The sequence below is a fragment of the Apteryx mantelli genome, chromosome 17, assembly GCF_036417845.1.
Source record: "Apteryx mantelli isolate bAptMan1 chromosome 17, bAptMan1.hap1, whole genome shotgun sequence".
Taxonomy (NCBI): Eukaryota; Metazoa; Chordata; class Aves; order Apterygiformes; family Apterygidae; genus Apteryx; species Apteryx mantelli.
In genome coordinates this window covers 20022166-20045505 of record NC_089994.1, presented here as the reverse complement: position 1 = coordinate 20045505, position 23340 = coordinate 20022166, and the positions used below count along the sequence as shown (strand labels likewise).

The window sequence follows — 23340 nt, the reverse complement described above, 5'->3', positions numbered from 1 at the left end:
AGCGAGGATTCGCGGGGCGCCTGCGCACTGAGGCACGCGGCTCCGGGTCCGCGCGGCGGCCGGCGCGGGCGCTCCCCTCCGTGAGTTCGCACCCGCGTCCCCCCGCCGGCCCGGCCCGGCTCTCGGGCGCCCCCTCCCCGCCGGGCGCTGGGCGCCGCGGGCCGGGCTCGGCGCCGTGTCCCGGGAGGCCCGTGCACTGCGTCCGGCCTGGCGCGGCCGCCCTCGGGCGCTGCGGCGGGGCGCTGGGAGGCGCTGCGGGCGGGCGCTGGGAGGCGCTGCGGGCTGCTTAGGGGGGAGGGGGCGCTGCCGGCGGGCGGCAGGGGGCGCTGCGGGGTGTGAGTGAGTGAGTGAGTGAGTGTGTGAGTGAGTGAGTGTGTGAGTGAGTGAGTGTGTGAGTGAGTGGGTGAGGGGGGCGCTGCCGGTGGGCGGCAGGGGGCGCTGCGGGGTGTGTGTGTGTGTGGGGGGGGCGCTGCCGGCGGGCGGCAGGGGGCGCTGCGGGGTGTGTGTGTGTGTGGGGGGGGCGCTGTGGTGGGGGTGCGCGCGCCCCCCGCTCCCCTCCTCCCCGTCGTGCCACCTCCTCCCCTGTCGCCTCCTCTAGGGCGGTAAAATAAATAACGGACAGCGCTGAATGCTGCTCTGATTGAAGCACTTGGTGTTTGCTTATTCCTTCTAGCTATTAATCTTTTTTTTGCTGGAACACCGCATGCTAATTTTTAAGTAAAACTGATGTGGTGCATGCAGCACAGTAGAAATATGTTGCTCGTGATGGTTTTTTTGTTAGAGTAAGTAATGGCAGAGCTTACAGGCCTGTCTGTGTTTCCAGACACCTCTGTATATGCACGTAAAAAGTAGAAAGGAAGCTACTTTTTCTTCGTGACTAGTAAAGAAATGTAGCAAGCTGGTAAGGAGACTGATTTATGCACTAGCTGGGTGGCGAGGAGGCAGGAGAGCGGGCAGGCACCGGGACCCGAAACTCGCCCGTCCCGTCCCGCCCCGGGGCCGGGGGCGCGGCGGCAGCCCCGCGGCTCGCGGCCGGCCGGCGGGGCGCGGCGGGTGATGCGCGGCCTTCCCGGCAGGAGGAAGGCATGATCTCCCCACCGACGCCCCTGCGCTAGCAGAGCAGGTAAGCGCCGCTCGCGGCCTCCTCCTGTGGCTGCCGGGGCTGCCGCGTGTCCTTCAGTCTAGCAGGGCTTTGTACATCAACTTTTTGTGTATTCACGGTGTACCGGTGTGGTTATTTTGTGAATAAAATTGCTGAATAGAACCTGCTCGAAAGATACGTGTGCACGTTTGTGAGCTGTAAGATGTGTTAAAAGAATTTTCAGCCACAACACTAAACTGGTTTGCTGATGTGTTATGTCTATTGGGCGCTTTCAGTGCCAATAGAAAGTACCTTCATTTTATAGTTCTTTTCCTTTTTTCACTTTTTTCCTTTGTGTTTTGGGAGCTGCAATGGTTATTGTTACGTGGGGGTGCTTTGTCAGAGTGCTGCGCAAATGTTCACGAATTACAGCGCAAATCCTGAAGAGCTTGACTAAAAATCGGGGAATAAGATTTAGTGGTTGCTTTAGAATCAGTAGAGGGAGCACCACATTCTTATTTAAATAAAGGAAAAAAAGTTACTGTTTACAAAAACTTGTGGATTTAAGTATGATCCACTTATACACACTTTGGTCGAAAGTTTTACTTACTTGAAGACTGAAAGTAGACTTGAATGTGAATAGTACTGTATGTAGGTGACTGCTATTCTCACTTTGCTGTAGTAACTTCTCTTTTAAACATTCTCTTTGAAGCCAACATGTCTCGGGAGACTGGAAGTGAAGCGCAGCAGTCTCAAGGTGCTCCGCAGTCACAGAGTGGTACCAGCTCCACTTCCAGTGGGTCGCAGGGCACCAGTCAGTCTTCCTCAAGCTCTGGAACCCTCAGTTCTTTGGACACTGTTCCCACTCAGGAGCTCCCATCAATTCCTGAGGATCAGGAATCTGAAGAGCTGGTTCCTCAGCCTTGGGGTCGCCTCTTTGCACTTGGAAAAGGTTTCAGCAATTGTGGTATGTACATACTATAATAAGTCTCTTGGTCCATTTGTTTAGAAAAACTTTGAGCAGCTTGGTAGAGCACCGCTTTTCATTTTCAAAGTACAAGCAAATGGGAGCTTGCAACGACTGTGTATTCCATAATAGTAATGTTAAATAATACTAAACAATAAACTAATAATTTAGTAATGATCTAATAAAAATACAAAATAATAAACTAATAAAAACCTAATAACAATAAATAAACTAATAATAATGCTAAATAATACTAATAATACTAAATAATGCTTTTACATTAAGCACTGAGATATGTAGCTTCCATGGACTTAGAGGAGGAATTCAGAGGTATTTATGTTCTTTGTTACTTGCTTCATTTTCCATTTCTTAATTTATTTTGTTTATACATCGTATGAGTCTCTATGTATTGCTGAAGGTGACTCTGCTATTAATAAGGAGGTTATACTATAATGAAAATATTGTAGCAAGGTAGACGGCTTTCACAGTGTGTGCTGTTTTGTCTGAATTAAGATGAATAAACTTGATCTTATCTGAAGAATCTTGTCTTACTATCGTTTGGCATCATTCTGTAGTGCCAGACTTAATAACTTACTACAATTTTGTGTTCTCTCTCTGCTTTGCTTTCCCATCCTCTGCAGACTGCGTGAATGATGAGTACTGGTTTGGAAGAGACAAAAGCTGTGATTATAGTTTTTCTAAACTAGGATTGTCCGAGACTGGCTTTTACCAAAACTATAGCAAGAAGCACTTCCGAATTTTCAGGGTAGGTGTTAAAAAGGCTAACTGTGTCTCTCTGTCCTGGCATAATTCTAATGAAATCGAAGTTTAAATACTCTTCAGTGTTGACTCCTTTAACAAGATTCTTGACAACACTCTATTAACCAGGTTTATGAAATAACCTTAATAATATCTGACTTCCTGAGCTAACGATAGTACATTTCTATAGTCTGTCGCATCTTTACAGTAATGTCCATTTTCCCTGTTGTTATCTTTCCCACCTTTTCTCTTTTAGGAAATGGGTCCAAAAAATTCCTATGTTGCCTACATTGAAGATCACAGTGCAAATGGAACTTTCATTAATAGAGAGCTCATTGGGAAAGGGAAGAGGCTTCCACTGACTCACAACTCTGAAATTGCACTGTCTGTACAGACTAATAAGGGTAAAATATACTATAACATAAGTAGATTTTTCAGGTGTTGACCGAAAGGTTCTTTCTGTAGATTTGAATTTTGTTTTCTTGCAATTTAAACTTTTTTCCCAGATACTGTATAGCTAAAACAATAGCTGAGAATACAGTTATGATTTAATGTTTTAGTACTCACATAAAAATTCTCTATATCTACCTCAAGCCTAGAAAAAATGAAAAAAGAAAATCTGAAAGCAGCTGCATCAGGAACCACCATACCAAACTATAAACTTTTATAGTTGTGTTCCTACTTTTGAAATACATTTTTGCCTCAGTAGCTGCATATGTGGTGGAGGAACAGGGGAAATGACTATTCAAGGGAAGTGAAGAAAACACTTACTTAAATGTCTGCTGTATAGTATTAAAAAACTTTTAAAAAATTAGGAGGGTTGGGTTTTTTGTTTGTTTGTTTTTCCCCCAAGGTGTTCTCTTCCTGATTGTCACTTCTCTTTGTTCCTTGATACGAGACTGAAGTTCTTGCCTGTTAATTTTATCCTTAAGTTTAGTGTTAATTGATTAAGTGCTATTGTGTGGAGTTTATACCCAAAATGTAACTAAGTATAGAACTTATTTTTCAGTAATGAGATCATCTTGCTAATCCATGGCTGATGTCTTTTCTAGCGTCAATTAATTTTTCTTATATATTTGTTTTTCCTCTAGCAGTCAGCATTTTCTAAGTTATGTTGTTGGCTAAATGCTCAGGAAGAGTAGTTGTTCATTATAACGAAATTTTTAAGTTAATAACAGGAAAATGATCTCCACTCATCTTCCTAGTGTTTGTATTTTCTGATCTTATGGTGGATGATCAGTTGGGGTTTCCTAGAGAATTCAGAGAGAAATATATCATGTCAAAGACTTTGGGAAGGTAAGCATCCTTCTTTCCACAATATTAAGCGCTAATTTTCTTATAGTTTTCAGTACATTGTACCAGGATTATGACCAGTGTTAACTGAGCTGCTGTTTTAATTTTAATAATCCCACAAATACTCAAGGTGTTTTACAGGGTAGTAAAACCCTGTTTAAAAAAAAAAAAGTAGATACCATTCTTGATGTTTTGGTAGCTATTTTAATCTTTCAGTGACATGCGACAATTCAGTTTGATAAGGACTGAAATGCTTTGATTTCACTGTATTTTTTAGAGTCAGTACGAGGATATCTGGGACTGATATCAGTTTAGAGAGACCATGAACAGTGTAGTATTAATTGCTTCATTTACGTGGATGGTCTAAAGCTGATGCCATTTCAGAAAGCATTTTGCTTGTCCCAGAGGTAAGGGTTTCTCTCCGTGAAAGAGATTAAACCTAAGATACTTTGTGGCGCAGTGCACTTACTAAGACCAGAATATTGAGAATGCAGATGAATATGGTCTTTGTATGTGGGTAATTGGAAATAGAAGATGCTTTCAGGCAGTAAATGATGTGATTACTGAGTTCATTGCTCAACACTTCAAAAAAACATTTTTTTTCCTTTGATGTAATTACTTTCTTTACATGCAAGAACGTTTATATGTTTACAGTTGTTAAAAAGAGGAAACTGGAATTTGAAAACTTTGCTGGAGAAGTTTCTTTTCAGAATACTGGAAAAATTGTAGTATTAATGATGGACAGTTTAATACTTACTTAAAGCATCATCTTACTCCTTCAGACAAAATATTCTTTTCTGTCACTTATTTTAGAAATTGTTTGCTTTTGAGGTATAGCATTTCTAAAATTAAGTTATTTTATAAAACTGTATATAAAATGAGCTTATTCTTTGTTTTTATTTTGAAAGTATGGGACAGAGGCAGAAGGAACTAATTCTTTACAGACAGAGTAGCAGTAGTGACAGTAAATCTGAAATGTAGTAGACTCTTCCTTTATTTGCTCCCCAAATACATGGCTCTCCGATCTGCTCTTTCAACTTTCGGTCATCAGAGCAAAAATCCCTTCATTGGATTTTAGTTCTGTACTCCAGTTTTAACTGTTAAACGATGAAATAATTAAAAATTGAATATATGAATGATAACACCTGAGTAAACCTTTTCTTTACAGCAGCTTAGTCTGGAATTTTAGCTTTAATTCTTCTCATTGGCTTGGGTTTATAAACTCCCATTAACTGGAAACTCAAGTTATTAGGTGATGAGAACAAAGTTTGTAGATTCTTAGCAAGTTTTAACATTTTGTGTATTATTTTTCTCAATGATCAGAAGTAGAAGAAAGAATTGGTTGTATGTCAGAATATAGCCTTCTGCAACATTACTTTTGAGGCCTTCAGAAGAGGAAAGAGCTCTTTTTCAGGAGGAGGGAGACAGGCCATTTTAAGCAGGCACTTTTTTTTTCTCTCTTGATGGTCAGTGAAGAGTTTGGAAGCGTGATTAAGTGGACACACATCAGAGAGAATGATAAAGTAAAGAAATCTGAATGGAAAATGTAAGGCTTTCTTTCTATATTTTCTACAATGCAGAAAAAAAAGAAAGAGGAAAAAAGGAAAAAAAAATAGGTTCTTGCCATACTTGTTTTTCAGATTTGGGCAGTCTTGTGTTGCAAGGGCTCTTTACTAGGTTTTCTTCTCTTCTTCAATACAGAAAGTGTACAAATGCATTTGTGTGATGGAAATGTTGACAGAGCTTGTCCTGGATATTCATTAGTACTCTTTGTACAAACCAACGATTTGCTCTACATGTTTACTCCTGCATTTCTGAATTGGTGGTCCTCAATATCACTTACTATTTAAATAGTGCCTTCCTAACTATTGAACACTTCCTGAGAAAGTTTTGACAAGTTGCTATAGTCAGAGGGTTGGAAAGCGGTAGCCTCTAATTGCGTGTAATCTTAATCAGCCCAGTGTCTTTGTTTTACGTGTTTATACTTGTTATGCAGATTTTGAAAAGTATTTGTAAGCATTAACATAGCTGTGCTTTTCTATTAGTGGCGCCTGTGGAGAAGTTAAACTGGCATTTGAGAAAAGCACCTGTAACAAGGTTGCAGTAAAGATAATCAATAAACGGAAGTTTATGGCAAGTGGTATTAGAGAGGCAGTAAGTATTTTTGTTTGTTTGTTTATTTGTTTCTTTCTTTCTTTTGTTCATCTTGGAGCGGTCCTGAAATATTTGGTAACGTCTCTCTCCAACTCCCCAGCTGTCCTCAGCTGATGAGGTTTTTCTCACTTTGTCTTCTGCATGTAATTTCAAAATGCCTTTTGATTTTACAGAAACCATAGAATTCTGTAGAAAATGTTTTATTTTTCTTTGAACACTTTTCATTATGCTCATATTTTCAGACTGTTTGTAAATGTGGTATGTGCAAAGGTGGGGTGGGTGGAGTCTTGCAGGATGTATCTTCTAAAATACATCAGAAAGGTACATCGTTAACCCATGGAGTCTGACCAGAGATTTACAAACTCTTTTTTTTTTATTTTTGTTTTGTTGTAAGCTCATTAGTTATTTTTGTTGTAACTATCATTATTCTCCACCATTCTCCATCATAATAATTTTTAATAGAATTTTATGAAGCTTTTTGGGAAGGGCTTTTTCTGTGTCTAGTCTTGTAGCAGAAGCCTGAATCTGAAGGAGAAGAACAAGCCAAGTGGCCATATCCCAACAGATGAGAAAGAGGTCCAGACAACTTCACATCTATTAATCTAACTTTAATTATATGTAAGGGTATAGGATAAATTCTGAAGAAAAATACAATTAGAGGTGAAGGTGAATGGGAAATGGGGTGCTGTAATTTGTGTAGCTGTGTATTTACAAAGTTAGATCAAGTTGAACTAACCTGATTATTTAAGAAAATGGACTTAAATGCACAGATTACAATATACAGAATCTATTCAAACTCTGACAAAGGATTTGATAGGGTACTGTGTAGGAAACTACTACTTAATCTGAGAAATATGTTTTTGTAAGGACAAAAATTCTAAGGTGGAAATGTAGCTGGCTGAGGAAGGGATACCAGGAGGCTTCACTGGGAGGGGAATTAGTGGATGGAAGAGAAGTTACTGATGGAGGTTCTCAGAATTTGTCTTGAGATTAGTCTTCCTTGGAAGAATATTTAGAGATCATGGCACAAAAAGTGGGAATGTACTAATTTAACTGTTTGACAGTGATCTGAAGTTGTGTTGATGGAAAGGAGGATTGCAGAATTGTGTAAGAAGAGCTGACACCTTTGTGAGCTGGAGTAATAAAAATTAGATAATGTTTAACAGACAATGCAAGGCTATGTATCTCAAGACTAGTGACATTTTCTGCTATAATCCATGCTTTTCCTAGTTCAGAGGAGGAGGTAAATATAGCTATTTGTAGATTAGTTAGTGGCATCAATGTGATTGAAAACTGCTAAATGCCATTTTGGAGAATTACTAGTAAAGATTAAGAAATGCTGTTACGAATTATAATTATTAAGAAATGCCATTGTACAAAGCAAGATAGGACCTCATGTGGAATGTTATGTATAGAACTGGTCACATGTCTTCAAAGATGATTAATTTAGATTGGAAGAAGAACAAAAAAGACTGCTGGGATGGTTTTATGAGTTGAACCTAAACCATGTGTTAAAAGAGATTAAAAGAACCTGTTTACTTTACCTTGCAAAATAAAGGCTAGGTGTGAGTAGCATTTATTTTTAGGGGTAGCTCACATGGGAAGCATCTCTGAGGCAGGAAAGCTGTTTAAGCTAAAGGACAATATTGATATATGCTGGTCAAGATTAATTTTTTAGCTAGGTAAATTAGGTGAAGATTTCTATTTCTTAGTGAAATGACATGTCTGGAGCAATATCTTGCTACAGATAGTGATGGCAGACTATTCAGTTAATTCGCAGAGGGTGCCTGATCAGTTAAGGAAAAAGGTTATATGTTATGATTGCTTAAAGTAGCAAGGGATGCAAAACAATTGCTTCTCTGGTACTGTCTCTTATTTCCTAAATGTCTTATTTTAGAACATCACTGTCTTACTTTGTATGATATTTGATTCTTTTAATAGAACCCAGCTTTTAATATCAACACAGAAATAGAGATTTTGAAGAAAATAGATCATGTGAGTGTTACTGTACATTTTGATTCCTTTTTGCTGCCTACTATACTTCTCTAAGTCACTTACCTTAGCATAGTAACTAATGTTCAATTTTAACTTTTTGTTTAGAAAATATTTTAGAGGATACTTATCATTCTTGCTGTAAATAAATTCACTGAAAACTTTTTCTTTTAAATAAGCTATGTCTTTACAGACTTGAGATTTAAAACCTTGAATAACGGAGATGTAAATTTGGGAGGAAACTTCACAGTCATGTTTCTACCTGAACAACTTTTGTAGAAAATCTTTTTCCTTGATGCATATTTTTGTAAATATTGCCAGATAACCAAACATAAAAATTACATTCCCCTGGCAGTTTTTAGGATTTGTATCTCTTCCCCCCATTTTTTCCAAAAAAAGCTTTTCTTTTCCTTTCGCTATGTGGAAAGTTTGCATAATTCAATTAACACTCCCTTTAAATGCAACGTTCCCTATAGAGAAAATATTGAGAGTTTGGAGACTCACAATTGGAAAAAAGAAGGGTGACTGAGTTGAAGTTACTGCAAGTCGATATTTTTGTGTGTGGAGGTACAGGGGAGAAAACAATGGACTTGAATGTTTGCCAAAAGCTGGGATGCTAGTGGCTAGTGCATAAACATTAAATTAACTGGCACGGTTAAAATCATACTAAAATAGGAAATTTTGGATGATACAGCGTTGGCAGTGTTAGTTTTTACAAATGATTCTGCTTTCTGTGTCTGTGTGTGCGTGTGTGTTCCCTTTTTATTAGCCTTGCTTAATCAAGATCAAAAACTTCTTTGAAGCAGAAGATTACTACATTGTTTTGGAACTGTAAGTAACTTGTTTGAAAGTAAATGCATAAAATGAAACATTTTTCATGGCCACAAAAAATGTGAATAGTTGTGAACCCTGATTTATTTATTTATTTATTTATTTGGTCTCAACAACCATCTGAAACCTCTGTAAAATTTATGAACTGTGATAATTAGGAGAGTGATCCTTTTACACTTTGAAGTGCCTGGGCAGTTGCCCACCATGCTGTTGTTGTGGATTGCTGCTACTTTTGATTCAATCTTGTAAAAGAAGGTTGATCGAAAGTGTTGAAACAACTCCCAGTGAAGACTAAGAAGACAAGACTTAATTCAGCAGTGCATATGCTGTGTTTAAAGCATTGCTCAGTCATTTTCAGAAATTAAATATATTCTTTAGCCTGAGTAGCCAAATGAAGTTGTTTTGATTTCAGTCTTGCTTAATAAGGTGCATCTTCTGGAACTGATATAGTGACTCGTTACTGGCTTCTCTTTTAGGATGGAAGGAGGAGAATTGTATGACAGAGTGTCAAGACCAATCAAGATGAAAGAAGCTACTTGCAAGTTGTATTTTTATCAGATGCTGCTGGCTGTAAAAGTATGTAATCATGAGTTCTGCCAAAAAAAGTGTGGTTGTGCATATGCATATCCATCAGATTAATTTTTCTGTCATTTATCACTTCTGAAACGTGTGCAAGCAATCAGTACAGTGCTCTTCATAAGCTAATTTAACAAGATTCTTTACCTCATTGCAGCCAAAGAACATTCAAACTCTCTTACTTATTAAAAGCAGGGATTAAAACAGTAATACAAGCCATGTGCATTCATTGCAGGATTATCACGTGAGACCTTTAGCAATGTGTGGGTGAAGAGTCATTGTTGCAGTCGCCTTCAAAAAAAACCTGTGATCAGATGCTTGCATTAAGATTCACATTTGAAGTATGATGGTTTCTAAGTTTTTTTGTTTGTTTGTTTTGTTTTAAAAAAAATTGTGAACTGCATAGCCTTAAATCCATGCACGCCTCTTAGGCATTTCAGTTATCCTGCCATAGCTGTCAGAAAGATTGGAAAGCTCACATTTAAAGAAAGATAATAGTCTGTCTTTTGATGTATGTGTATACTTAAATATATTTAGTACCTTCATGATAATGGAATTATTCATCGTGATCTAAAGCCGGAGAATGTGCTACTTTCATCTTCTGAAGAAACATGTCTTATAAAGGTAAGAAATTTAAATTTCTTTTTGTTCATTTAAAAATCTGAGAATGTTCCTTGCCATTCTTCTCAATATTTAGTTAAACAGAACGATAAAAAGTATTATGGAATTAGTCATACAAACTATGAAGTAACCTAAAACATTGTTTTTTTTTTTTTTTGTAAATTTAGTTTTGTTGTTATGGATATTTCAATCTGTACATTCATGTACGAACAACTGAGAAATTTTGTGCTTAATATCTTCCATAGCACTTAATGGAGTGCGACTTTAAATTTAGTTGCATTTTTTTCAATAAAATCTAAATTCTTGAATCACAGACAGCATTTCCGCAAATATCTAGGTTGTTTGGTGACAATGTTTTTCAGACAAAACAACGAATAGATTTGTACATTAACTGCTTATTTTTCAAGTAGTGTCTTCTTAATAAGGTAGAAAATCTTTATCTTGAGGTCTTCAGTTTGCATTCAAATCTGAGAGTAGCTTTTGCTAGTGCTAAATGTGATCCACTGTCATATTCCTCCCTCCTACTCTACCCTTCTCAGTTGTTGTTGCTGACTTTTTAATAATGGTTTAGGTAACTGGTTCATAGTCATGTACTGGAATTGCGCCTTGGAAAACAGAGTCTTAATGTTACCTCCTGAGGTGTATTGATACCGTATATTGGCATTGTATCAATTTGACATTGATTGTATATTGTATATGATGGGTTGTAGTACAATCAATCCTAATATGTAATGTGCTGTTACTCTTTTTAAATACAAGATTACAGATTTTGGACAATCCAAGATTCTTGGAGAAACTTCTCTTATGAAAACATTATGTGGTACTCCCACATATCTTGCTCCTGAAGTTCTAAATTCACTTGGGACTGCTGGATACAGCCAAGCTGTGGACTGTTGGAGTTTAGGAGTTATTCTTTTTGTATGGTAAGAAATTGCATAGCTGTTGTCTTGATTGGGCAGTCATTGGCATACACGGCTCAAGACTTGGCAACTTTAATATATTTATTGGGAAGTGCATGTGTGTTTTAAAAAAAATTGCACGTGAAAGAGGCTGTGATAGCAGATGCTTTAAAACATCTGATTTTAATTTTTCATCCACTATTGCAAAACCTGTGGTGTTTAATTTGTTTTCTTCTTTTATATAGCTTGTGTGGATATCCACCATTTAATGAGCAGAATACTCAGCTATCTCTGAAAGACCAAATCACCCGTGGAGAATACACATTTATTTCAAAAGAATGGAAGCATGTAACAGACATGGGTATGACTCCATTACAATGGCTAGCAGTGTATCTAGCTCTTTCCTTGTATTTTTTTTCTTTAACTTCTTACCAGCTTTCAACTGTAGGGCACATTGCACACTGATACATTTTTTTTTTTTTTAAGTTGTCTCTTAAGCAAACTTTTTTTTTTGGTTCAGAGTTGAAGCATTAGAATGAGCAAATAAATTTTTCTCGAAGAGAAACTAGCTACAAGTACCTTTCTTAGTAACGTTTAGCATTATTAACTTTGAAAGTATACAGGTCTTGGACCCATACGTCTATTTTTCGTCTTTTGCTCTTCTGATTTCATCAAGCTGATCTGCAGGCTTTGCCTTGCTCAAAGATTCTTTTAAGTTTTGAACAAAAAATGCCCAGAGTTTAAGGAATGTAGGTTAGAATTCCAAGAGAGAAATGTTAAGAGTAATTTTAAGCCTGAAATGCAAAGTCTAGGACCATGAAGCATCAGCCACGCTTATGGAATCAATTGTTAACTTTGGCCCTAAACTAAGTAGTCTGCAAAGCTAAATGAGTCATAAACTAAAATGATAGTTACTATCTGCATGCTTTTTCTTTTCAGGACATTTTAGATGCACCAAATAGTTATAGTATTTGCCATGGATAATCCTGTATATATGCAGAGGTGTTTCTAACAAATGATGTGATTACTATTTTTCTAATAAACTTACCAAGTGTAACCCCTTCCTGAATTGTTTGAAGCTTATCCAATAATAAATTGGACATAGTAAAGAATGTAAATAGTCCTAAACACCTATGGGTGTTTAACTTTGGATCCTGTTTTATAGGCATTGTACACTGAAAAGTAAATCTTGCCAATAATCCTTTATGGGAGATTGGGAGTCATTAAATATGACATAAATGCTGTATTTTTCACAGTGTTTATTAAATAGTTTCCTAAGAAAATGAAATTATATGTGATCATGTTAAGCATACGTATGTATGTCTTGGCTTTTCTTCCTCTGTGAGAGGAGTATCCATCTGGGAAGAAGAGAAACTCATGCTTTCCAAGGCACCATAAACTGTTATTATTTCTCCAGTAATAGGAAATAGATTAAACTATCTTTGCATGTCCATGATAACGTTGAAGCTTTTAAGAAAGTATTGAGCATCCTGTGCATGCGCAGAACATAAACTGTGGACATGCTCAGTAAATCTAGTGGTAGCTTTGGTATACTGAAAGTGTTGAATTGTGTGTGCATATGATGAAAAATGGCTATGGTCTGCAGTTTCCTATGCATGGAAAAAAGAAAAGTGACCTGCCCAGCAGGTATTTTTGGGCATCACTGTTCTGAAGTGCCATTAGACGCATTGCTGCACAAAGCTTTGGTGTATGCATATTGCGTAACTTATTTTCAAGTTACGAATTTATTGATCATATGCCAACCAACTCTTCTTAGCTCTGGATCTCGTGAAGAAGCTGCTAGTAGTGGATCCAAGCAAACGTCTGACAACAGAGGAAGCCTTAGAGCATCCCTGGCTTCAGGTAGGAGTTGAGCCTTTGTTGAACTACAGCAAAGCTGTTTTTTTTTTCTGGGAATAAGTTCTTAATGTAAATTCAAAGGCAGTTCAGTAGTCTGAATTTTATGAGGTTTTGTTAATACCATATGTTTTGTCTCCGCAAGGAAGCGGGGGAACTGTGGCTACTCTGGTCACCAGAGATCTATGTATGCCAAATCCTGCTTCTGTGGAGCACACCATGAAATGCGTACAATGATGGGCAATGAGAACTCCAATTCTGTAGCTTCATGGGAATAACAGCTGTTATCCTAGGTCAGAGCTTAAGTCTGCCTGCTCACAAGCTCTCTCTGACAGTAGCCAGCAGGAGAGCAACTGCCATTTTGTGCTTCTCACAGGCACTGCTGCCTGCCTGCTGGCTGGCTACTGTTTCTGTGAGACTGGTGGGATCCTGCTGCCTACTTATGGAGAGAGAAGAAGAGTAGAAGGCAAGGCTGTGTGTTTGGGAATTGTTTGTTTGTTTCTTTTATTGGTATTGTCAATGACATGCAGAAGGAGGAGCCACAAGATCCCAACCTGTAGGATGACATTAGCCCAGATGCCCTAGCCACCACCTTCCTGTTGGGCAACTCTAAACCAAACACAGTGGACATCTTGAGACTGCTGCCTTGTCTCTCTGCTGGAAGCAAGATGATCTTGCAGCACTTTGTTGTGTGTCAAAGAGTTTGTAGGTTGGGGCCTTCTCTCTGTCAACCCTCTATGCACCTACCTCATCTATTCCTTACAGCATGCAAAATAGACTTGTTTCTTTGCTCTCCTAACAAGCAAATCTGCAAACAGCTTTCCTCCTGTTCCTGTTCTTGGGTTTTCTTCTAGCAATGGCAACTACTCCCTCTGCTTCTTTTCATTGCATTTGTCTTCTTGGTCCCTTTCCCTGGCATGTTCCATGTTCCTTTCCAACTGTTATTGCTGCTATTCCTAGTCTTGCAGTCTTGTCTGATGTTGTCCAGTGCCTTTTCCCATTCTCCTTTTCCCAGCTTCTCCTTTGCCCTCCACCTTGTCATGGTATCTCCACATGTGGAGTAACTTCCTCTCTTTCCAAAAGTGGTCACACTATTCTTAGTTTATGTCCGGTCCCTTTTCTTTTATTCATTGGGTACCGCAACATCTTTGCGGCTTAACTATCTACTAGCACTGCAGATCTCATGACTTCCTGTACCCTCTCTGCACAGGCTGAGGTCATCTTTCAACCTTGACCAATATGATTACCTCCTGATACAGCCTGACTCATGCTGGAATGTTATCACTGCCTGTGTTGGAACCCTTGGCAACAGCCATAGGAGACTGCATAGAAGAGCTTTTTGCTCTCATACAAAAAGGCTCTATGATAAAGGTGTCTCAATGCAGCTCAGGTCCTTGCTGAGTAATAGGATTCTCCCAGACTAAACGCATAGTATCTTATGGTTGATCCATCTTCAGTAACCTCTAACTGAATATTACCTATTCAGTAATATTCAGATAAGGGAGAAGATCTCAGATGCTATGTAGAATTTGCTCTCCTGTCTTCAGCTGGAAGAAGGCACTTCACAGTTTGTGTGATGGCTATTCTCTGGTTATCCTATGGGTGTTTAACTTTGGATCCTGTTTTATAGGCATTGTACAGTAATGAAGAGTTATTTTGTCAAGCTTATCTGGGTCCTGTTCCAGCCTATCACCTTTAGTCAAGGAGTGTGTCAGGAGTCCTCCAGTCCTGCCATCTCTGGCCTTTCTATCAAAACCTTTGTCTCCTTTGTGGGAAGAAGAACAAACAGATGTTGATGTTCAGAAAATAGATTTCAGTAGTCCTAATGGTAAATACAAACAACGAGCTCCTCGTGGTCAATGCTCTGGAAGACTTGGAATAGGTAGAGTTTGCAAATATCTTCCTGGATCAACTCTATAGACTGGTGGTCAAGCACAAGTGATAGGTACAATTCTTTCCAGCCATGTGCTACTCCATTCAGCATGTTGCGAGTCTGCTGCTCTAATTTAATGTCAGCTTTGCTGCCGCATATTCTTGCTCACCAGCCTGTTGGCTTCTGCTGCAGGCTATGGCACCAGTTCAGCAGCAGAGGTTAACAGGCTTTTCTGTCTTTGTTTTTGTAGAAGGATATTGGTCTTAAGGTAGTCACGTCCATACTCTGGTCCTGCTTCGACATCCTTTGTATGCCTCCATGACCTGGTCTGAATTTAATGGAAAATCCTGGATCTCTGCAGTTTTTCTTCAGCAAATGAAGCCCAGTCTGCATCTGTAGCTATTCTAAACTTTCAGACCTTTAGTCCCTGCAGAGATGGCTGTACAAAAATGCCTAGAGTATTCTAGTGAACACCTTCTTTTAATACAACTGACAGCTTCTGCATCCATTCTGAGATACATCTTCCCAAATTTCTTTAACATCTTCTCTGAGAATCAGGATGCAGTTTTTGGAGACCAAGTCCAATTGTGGTTCCTATAGGAAGGACCTCTTCCTTTGAACACTGTAAGAGAGTCACACTCTTCATCTTTTTTCTGTGGGCAGGCAGTGCAGAATTCTGCAGATGTGGTTCCTGGCAGGTGTTTGGGAGCCCTGAGTAGGAGGTGATAGTTGCCCTGCCTCCTGTAATAGTCTAGTTAGGTTTGTGGGAGGTGATCTTAAGTTTTTATTAGCTTTGGCACCCGAGAGGTGACTACTGGGCCTATGAGTTTTCTTGGCTAATTTTTACTTAAGTAGGCTGAAAGAAAGTCATCTAGACTGCCTCTGAGCCACACAACAGGTTCTACCTATTCATGCTGTGCATAGTGCCATTCATATTCCTCCAGTGGGAACAGGGGCTAGTATTAAATGCTTAGGTAAAGAGCATAACAAACAGGGTAGAAGCAATGAAGTATCATTCTGTGCTCAACAGTTGGCCGTTTCCTGAGACAGAGAATGCATTTGGACCCTTCTTTTTAAGAGTCATTAACTTGTCCTAATTATGCTGCTGGGCATCAGAAAATTCTTCCTGGCATTCCTGTCTTTTACTGTTTTAGTTTTGTATGCAGCTTCTACACAAAACTAAAATAAAAGTGGGCTAATTGGCTGCAAATTCTTACATCTAGATTATCATTCTGAGCAGGATATGTTATTGATAAATCATGTTACACTGATTTTAAGATTCAAGGGCATACATAATGGGAAAGGGGAAATACAAGATAGTGATTCAGACAAGCTAAGAAACTGAGATATTTCTGTATGTAAATAGTTTTTAGCATCTTGATTTATATATTCCCTTGGGAAGAGCTCTTATTGCCATGTATAATTTTGAAGACAGGACAAAAAGTTTCAGAAGATATCATACCTGTAAACCAAAGTATCATTAGGTTCAGATGCTATTCTTTAAACTATTTCCCTTCATGGGCTGTTACTAAGAATATCAGTTGTTTATAGGTGATGTGCACTGCCTGCTTGGAAGGCCAACATCCAATATGTTCAGTTCTAGATATCACACACCTTGAATACTACCACCAAAAGAGCTACTTGAGTGCTGTTACTGTGAGTAGTGAGGAGGAGCTACTGGCTCCCCACTCCCTCTTGTATTGTCTGTAAGTATTGTCTTTAAAAGTTAATACAGAAAAAAAGCAGCAGACACATGCTTTGTGTGTATAGCTGATGCATGTTAGCCCTCTAGAGATTTTGGGTCTACTAGAGAACTCTTCAACTATTAAAAGTAAGCATGTTCTCCAAAGAAAACTTAGTTTTCAGCTCTTATCTAAACCAGTAGGGCTCTCAGATTAGTGTTTCAAATACCTGTGCTGTTTGCTCCATTCTTCGTTAAAATCAAAAGCTTGAAAATTTAGTGGGCTGCTCAAAACTGAGTGTTATTCGTTGGAGATGCCTTACCTGTATTTACCTGAGTCATCTGAGGTTTTCAACTATAACTTCAAGAAATCTGCATTAGCAAAATAGCTACTTAGTAAAACACTTTTCAAAGGTATGTAAGCCATAAATTGTTGTCTGTGCCTCTGAAGTTTTTACTGTGACCTTTTGAATGGGACAAGATGAGTTTGGTTGTGTGCTGAAAAAAAAAATCTGTTTGTTATATAAGTGAAAATATTTATCTTGCCTATCAAATTCAAACTTAGCCAAAGTCAGAACATACAACACTGGAAAAGGAAGGTCAGTCCAAATTCCATATAAAATAAACTTGATGTTCACATCAAAGCCTTTTTGTAGTACTTAAGAACATAATTAAAGCAAAAAGGGAGATACTGCAATACTCCATAGCTTCGAAAAAGAACCCTCCCTGTCTTTCCCCCCCAAAACTGTTAAATATTTGAAACCCTTAGGAGTTAAAAGATCCGTATTTCTAATTGTGTCAGTATCGGTGAATGTCCCATTCACTTCTGAGTTTACCAGTCTTTGCAGTGATGATGGAATGGATTTATTACACAACCTGTTAGCTTCCGTCTGTTGTTTAGAATAAAAATCTGGTTTTGGTTCTAGATCAGTTGTTCAAGTGGTGCACATGCAGTCACTGTTCAATCTCAGCCAAAGGAAATAGCCTGTATTAAATCGCTGAGTATCACACTTCAGGTAGTTCTGGGAAAGGTTTAAAGACTGAGTTTCAACTTTGGAAGTCTGATTTAGGGTTTGCAGGAAATTAATCCACAGTAACTTATTCTAATAAAACTCGTGCAGGAGAAATTGCTGAAACTAGAGAAAGAGATTTATTTTTAGAACAGGGAGTACTATGCCAACTAGACTTCTTTTTGGCACTCATTTCCTGTTTCCCTGAGGTTGCCCAACATAGACCATGAACACCATGGTCACTGACTGCTGAACCAGAACTGGGGCTATATGCTAGCTTTTTCTCTTGAAACTCTTCTGAATTTCTACTAAACTTGCTGCTCTCAACAAACGATCTGTGCTGCCTTTCCGGCCTCTTAATGCTTTTGCAGTCAGGCCTGTTTATGCACAACTGGGACTAATAACATGCTTAAGTCCACTCCTTTCAAAGCGCACCTCTCCCAGTTGTTCTGCCTCCACTAGTGGCAGCTTCTGGCTTATCATTTTTGATCTGACCTGGTAAACAGAGAATGAACTATACTGTCCAGTGAACTCCTGTAGCAGTATGAATGCTCTATGAATGATATTTGTTGATAATCATTTAGGTTTTTTAAAAGGGAAACTTCATTTCAGCAGCTGCTTGTCCCAAACCTGAATATTTGCTTTACAAATGTCTCCATTTATAACCTTTAATATGTTATATGGACTTATTGACGTTAAGTGCAACTGTGGGGTATTTTTTAAGATATAATTCTGTTTGAAAGATTTTTGTAGGATATGGGTGTTTTAGTTGATTCTTCTCTACTAGTCATATACAATATTTTTTTCCCTCGGGAAGATGAAAACTACCTACATTTGAGATACTGGTGAAGCCAAGCTAGTGGAAATGAAAATACTCTGTTAGAATAGGAAGTTATTATGAGAACAGAATGTGAGACAAAACACTCGGTCTTTCAAGAGCAATTAACTCTGTTTTGATGAAACCAGTCCGCAAGAGCTGATAAGCGCTCTTCTGATGAGGTTTTGCCTAATGAATTCTCTTCACAAACTCTTAGCCTATGTTTTGCTGTTTCAATGTTATTATACTTAGTTGAATGATAATGCAAGTTCAATTTTACCTTGGCTAGTATTAGCTAAGTAGTAGTTATTGAGGGAAGCTGTCTCTTTGTAGAATAAAATAGAATTATTTTTTCATAACAGTGGTATACAAAAACCCATTGCTCAAAATTCTACTGTGGGGTAGACTAGGAAGGTGTTAATTTTGGGGAAAGCAGGAGGGAGGAAGGTTGTATTAAAGGTTGACTGTTACTGTTGAAGGTCTTGAGAGTGCTTATTCCTGAAAATTTATGTTAGCTAGCACGTTATTTTCACAGAATCACAGAATCGCTGAGGTTGGAAGGGACCTCTGGAGATCATCTAGTCCAACCCCCCTGCTCAAGCAGGGTCACCTAGAGCACATTGCACAGGATTGCGTCCAGGCGTGTTTTGAATATCTCCAGAGAAGGAGACTCCACAACCTCTCTGGGCAACCTGTTCCAGTGCTCTGTCACCCTCACAGTGAAAAAGTATTTCCTCATGTTCAGATGGAATTTTCTAGAAATTGTATATGCTCCAAATTTTCCCTGGGGAATAAAGCAGATCTTTCAAAGGACCAGCAGTGAGCTTGAGCTGATTTGCAGCTGATTGTGCTTAGTCTAATAGCCACAAAATTAGTGTTGTATCAATTACGTTCAATTCAGGATGGAGTCAGCACTTCTTTTCACAAGGACTGGTTTCTTAAGCCTTGGACTAATGAATGGATTGTGACCCCTGTTGTATAGTAAGTTCCATAGCAATCTGGGACTAGCGTTACCGATTCTTTCTCCTAGCACTATATGATTCTTTTTTTAAGTGGTGGTGGTGGTGGAAGGAATAATATCCATGAACATTCATTCATTCCTGTTATTACTCTGCGAGGAATTTTTTTTCCCTCTATTTTGAGGGCTGAACTAGAAAAAATTGCTTGTGTGATAACACCTACCTTTAACTCTGCATTAATATAATAATGTGTTTTCAGTATTCTTCATGAACAATGATGTATTTGACAACTGTGTTCAAATTGAATCCTTCAATTTTCATATCATCATCAAAAATTGAAGTAGATTGGATGAGTTTGCTTTAGGAATATGTCAGTGCCATTATTGGTTTTCTTGCAATAGTCAAGTCTTCAGTGCCTAGCCTTGATCTTCAGTATGTGTGGTTGCTCAGTATCCTGGCAATGTACTTTGAAAATCCTTAATTGCTGATACACATGATTAAACAAGTGTAGACTTTTCCCTTGAATATTGCATGTATTAGAGTTACCACCTTTTTCACAGGATGAGGATATGAAGAGTACATTTCAACATTTACTTGCTCAAGCAAGTGCCACTATGAATCCACCACAAACATCAAAAATGGTATGTATAACAGATTATTTGAAGATTAATGCTTGATGCATAGAGAAACTAGCTTTGAAAGTAATCTGTAATAAGAAAAATCAAATAATTTCCAGAACTTATTGTAGAAGTGTGTATGCTGGCTGTATGTAGTAGCCTGCTACATATGTGATCTCTGCTTTCTGAATAGAAGCAATAGACCTTTATGCTTTGGCAAGACACTTGGCTTAAACACATAGAAACAGTCTCCTAGGCATTAAAGGATTCTTCATATATTTAAAATTAATTACATGAATATGTATACTTTGATGGATTCAAGTCATGGATGCTTAACATCCAAGGAAAAAATTCTCATGTTAGCGAAAGTTTAGAAACGGTATTATAACATTCATTACTAGACGCTAGTTAGGAAAATTTTAAGCACTAGTGAAAGAAAGCTGATTTTGTTAAAAGACTGGGGGCAGTGGAAGCAGGAAGAGGAATGAAGGACAGTGTATTATGTAAGAAGGATCATATATGATTAGATGGGTCATAATAGAGAAATATTTGTTAGTTGTGCTGCTGTTTTGGTTACAGGAAGGAGAGTCTATCCAACATCTGTAATTTTGTAGCAGGCATGACAGTCAGCCTCTGTCTTATCTGATTAATATAGCCATCCTGCTGCATCTTTCTTTTAGCCAACCACAACTAGAAAGCGTCTTCATGAAAATGAGGAAGAATCTGGCTCTTCTAAGCGTGCTGTTCCTTCTACGTCATTTCAGAAAATGAGGTGAAAAAAGAGAAAGTGACTTTTGTTAACTGTAGCTTTACTTTATGTAAAGCAGGCTTTTTATTTTAAAAAAATCTTAATAATGGAATAACTGTTGAAATTGATAATAAATTGATAATGAATTGATAATAAAAATAACTTTGTAAGACTGAAGTGACTACTGTGTATGCATGAGAACCTACACAAATAGTCATGCTACAGTTCATCCAGCTGTCTCACTCAAGGGGAGTATCAGGAAAATTAGTATCTGTTTCTTGCATGAAGTTACTAAAATTTTTTTAGGCTACTTTCATCACCACCTGCACCCTTTGTTATTTCTGTTCCAATTTCTAGCTTAGGCATGGAGATGATGCTTAGTGTACTCACAGGTAAAACAGGAATAATAAGTTTGCTGCGCTCTTGCCTCAGCCATAGTGTTACCTGCAAAATGCTGCCCACAGACCTCTGAAGAGACTTATAAAGGGAACTTTGCTATGAGAAGGATTATGAGTAGAGTAGTTGTAGTCTGTCAAATGATCATACCTGATATAGCATCTTCTCTTTTTGTTCCACAGATTCATCCTGAAAAAATATTAGGGACTAATTTGGTCATGTCTTATTCAGCTCTGAATAAGCACTGATGGAGCTCGAGGCTCTCTGGACTCCAGATAAAGGTTAATGCTAAATACTGTGCTGACATACTCCATAGCATTGTGTTCTGTGAAGTGGTTGATAGGCTTTCAAAGCAGAGGTTATCATCTGCATGTGGGTGCTATTGGTCTCTTCTTGAAAAGTGTGTACTGTGCTTGTTTGCCTTAGGATGGATTGAGTAAGAAGAAACATAACAAATGATGTAGTGGAGATGGATAAGAAGTTCCTTTTCCTGCAAGAGAAGAACAAGGAGTTGAACTGAGAGACTACCCATATTTAATTTGCTGTCTGTTAAGTGAAAAAGTTTTTGGACTGTGTACTTATTACTACAGGGCATTAATTCCATTATTTACTGAGAGTCAGGGAGGAATTTAGTAACTTTGTTCTAAAACATGCATTTTCTGGTTAGAGGCATTTACTGTAAATGGATTTGGAAAGAATAAAGACTAATGCATTATGAAACAAACCAGTGACGAGTTTAAGATAACACATTCATGAGGCAGGTTTTCCCACATCTGCCTATTGCAGAGGGCCGGTACGTTTTGAGATATTTGATATTAGCCATTGTTAATGATAAAATGGCAATTCTTGTATATTTGTATATTTTCCTTAACGAACCAGATGGAGGGACACGGGCATCTGGATGAAAAATACCGCTGGTTCAAATCCAATCCAGATGAACAGAGGTGAGAAAACAGAAGAAATGCATGTACGTCCTCTGACAGCATTCACTGCCGGGTGCACCTGTGAGTGGTCGGCACAACCTCAAAGAATGCTCGTGCTTACCGTGGCTCCTCGGACGCAAAGGGGAACACGTAGCTGCCATTTGCTAGATAAAAGAATCGTAAAGGACTCGATGTGTTTGGGCTAGGTTTTTGACGTGGTGTACTGCAAAAGTTGATGCCTTCCGGATTTGGTTACCAATGATTTTAGGAGGATCTGTCATTACAGAGAGAAGATAATTCGCTAGCTACCACTTACACTGTAATTTAACTGTAATGGTCCTCATGTAGGAACAGAAAACTTCTAAAATGCCCTCATGGACCCTTTCTTCAGATCCTGACTAAGGTCTGTTTCCCCTTGAAATCTTACTTTTGATCTCATTCATTCAAAGTCAGACCTTTGAGCCTATGGCTCATCGTATTACTGCAGAAAGCTTTCTGAAGTTTCAGACTTTTATATTTTTCTCAGGAGAAGGTAAATTTGGAGGATGTTATTAAATTCCACTATACTGAAGTAGTGTCCAATTTCCACTTAGTCAAGAAATTAATCTCCTTTGTGTTTTTTTTTCCCCCTGAGCAGGAGACTGCAGGGTGTTCATAAAGGTAGTGTTCACAGTACAGGAGCTTGCAGTGTTTCAGCAGGCAAGAGTCCACTGCATTTTGAGGACTTCAGTTTGGCTGCTGCTTGTGTAAAAGTCACGGGAAGGCAACGGCTGGGCCTGGTAAGAGCACGTCCCGCAAGGCTGTTGGTGAGCGCCTCTGCTTGCGCTCGCAGCGGCGGGGAGCAGGACACCGCTTTTGCGCGAGGAGCTGTGGCTGAGGCCTTTAGGAGAGCGGTCTCCCGCCTCTGTGTCGATAAAGTGATCTGGACCCCTATTCTTAGGGCCGAGGGGGCTCGGAGTTGTTCAGCCAGCGCGTGCGGCGGGAGGCAGCTGGAGTGGAAGGCTGCTTGCCTCTGCTGCTGCGGTGCGGGCTTCGCTTCTCCGTCCCGGCCGCGGAGGAGAGCGGGGACAGCGGTGCGGGAGGCCCGGGGGGATGGCGGGCGCCGACGGGAGGCGGGCAGGTCGAGGGGGATGGCGGGCGCCGGCGGGAGGCGGGCGGGATGCCTGGCTGCGGGCGGGCGGCTGGGCCGGGCCGGGCCGGGGGGGGGGTGGCGGGCGGCGGGCAGGAGGCGGGCAGGATGCCTGGCTGCGGGCGGGCCGGGCCGGGCCGGGGGGGTGGCGGGCTGC

General features: G+C 39.4%; 1 protein-coding gene across 5 annotated transcripts; it reads left to right on the top strand.

Annotated features, from left to right (window-relative positions):
- Nucleotides 1–22: 22 nt before the first annotated feature.
- Nucleotides 23–22572, top strand: CHEK2 (checkpoint kinase 2). 5 transcript variants are annotated; one of them, XM_067307119.1, is made up of 17 exons: nt 23–80; nt 1077–1123; nt 1794–2048; nt 2690–2814; nt 3064–3211; nt 4013–4103; nt 6146–6254; nt 8196–8249; nt 9016–9077; nt 9554–9653; nt 10230–10277; nt 11034–11197; nt 11419–11534; nt 12951–13036; nt 19931–20011; nt 20668–20759; nt 22011–22572. In XM_067307119.1, exons 3-17 carry the CDS (start codon nt 1799–1801, stop codon nt 22258–22260), a joined length of 1776 nt encoding a protein of 591 aa, XP_067163220.1. In that variant the 5' UTR covers nt 23–80; nt 1077–1123; nt 1794–1798; the 3' UTR covers nt 22261–22572. The 5 variants fall into 5 exon arrangements, with proteins under 5 accessions (XP_067163220.1, XP_067163218.1, XP_067163223.1 ...); XM_067307117.1 differs by having other exon boundaries at nt 10191–10277; nt 22011–22571; XM_067307122.1 differs by lacking the exon at nt 22011–22572 and adding an exon at nt 21558–21995 and having other exon boundaries at nt 10191–10277.
- The last annotated feature ends 768 nt before the right edge of the window (nt 22573–23340 follow it).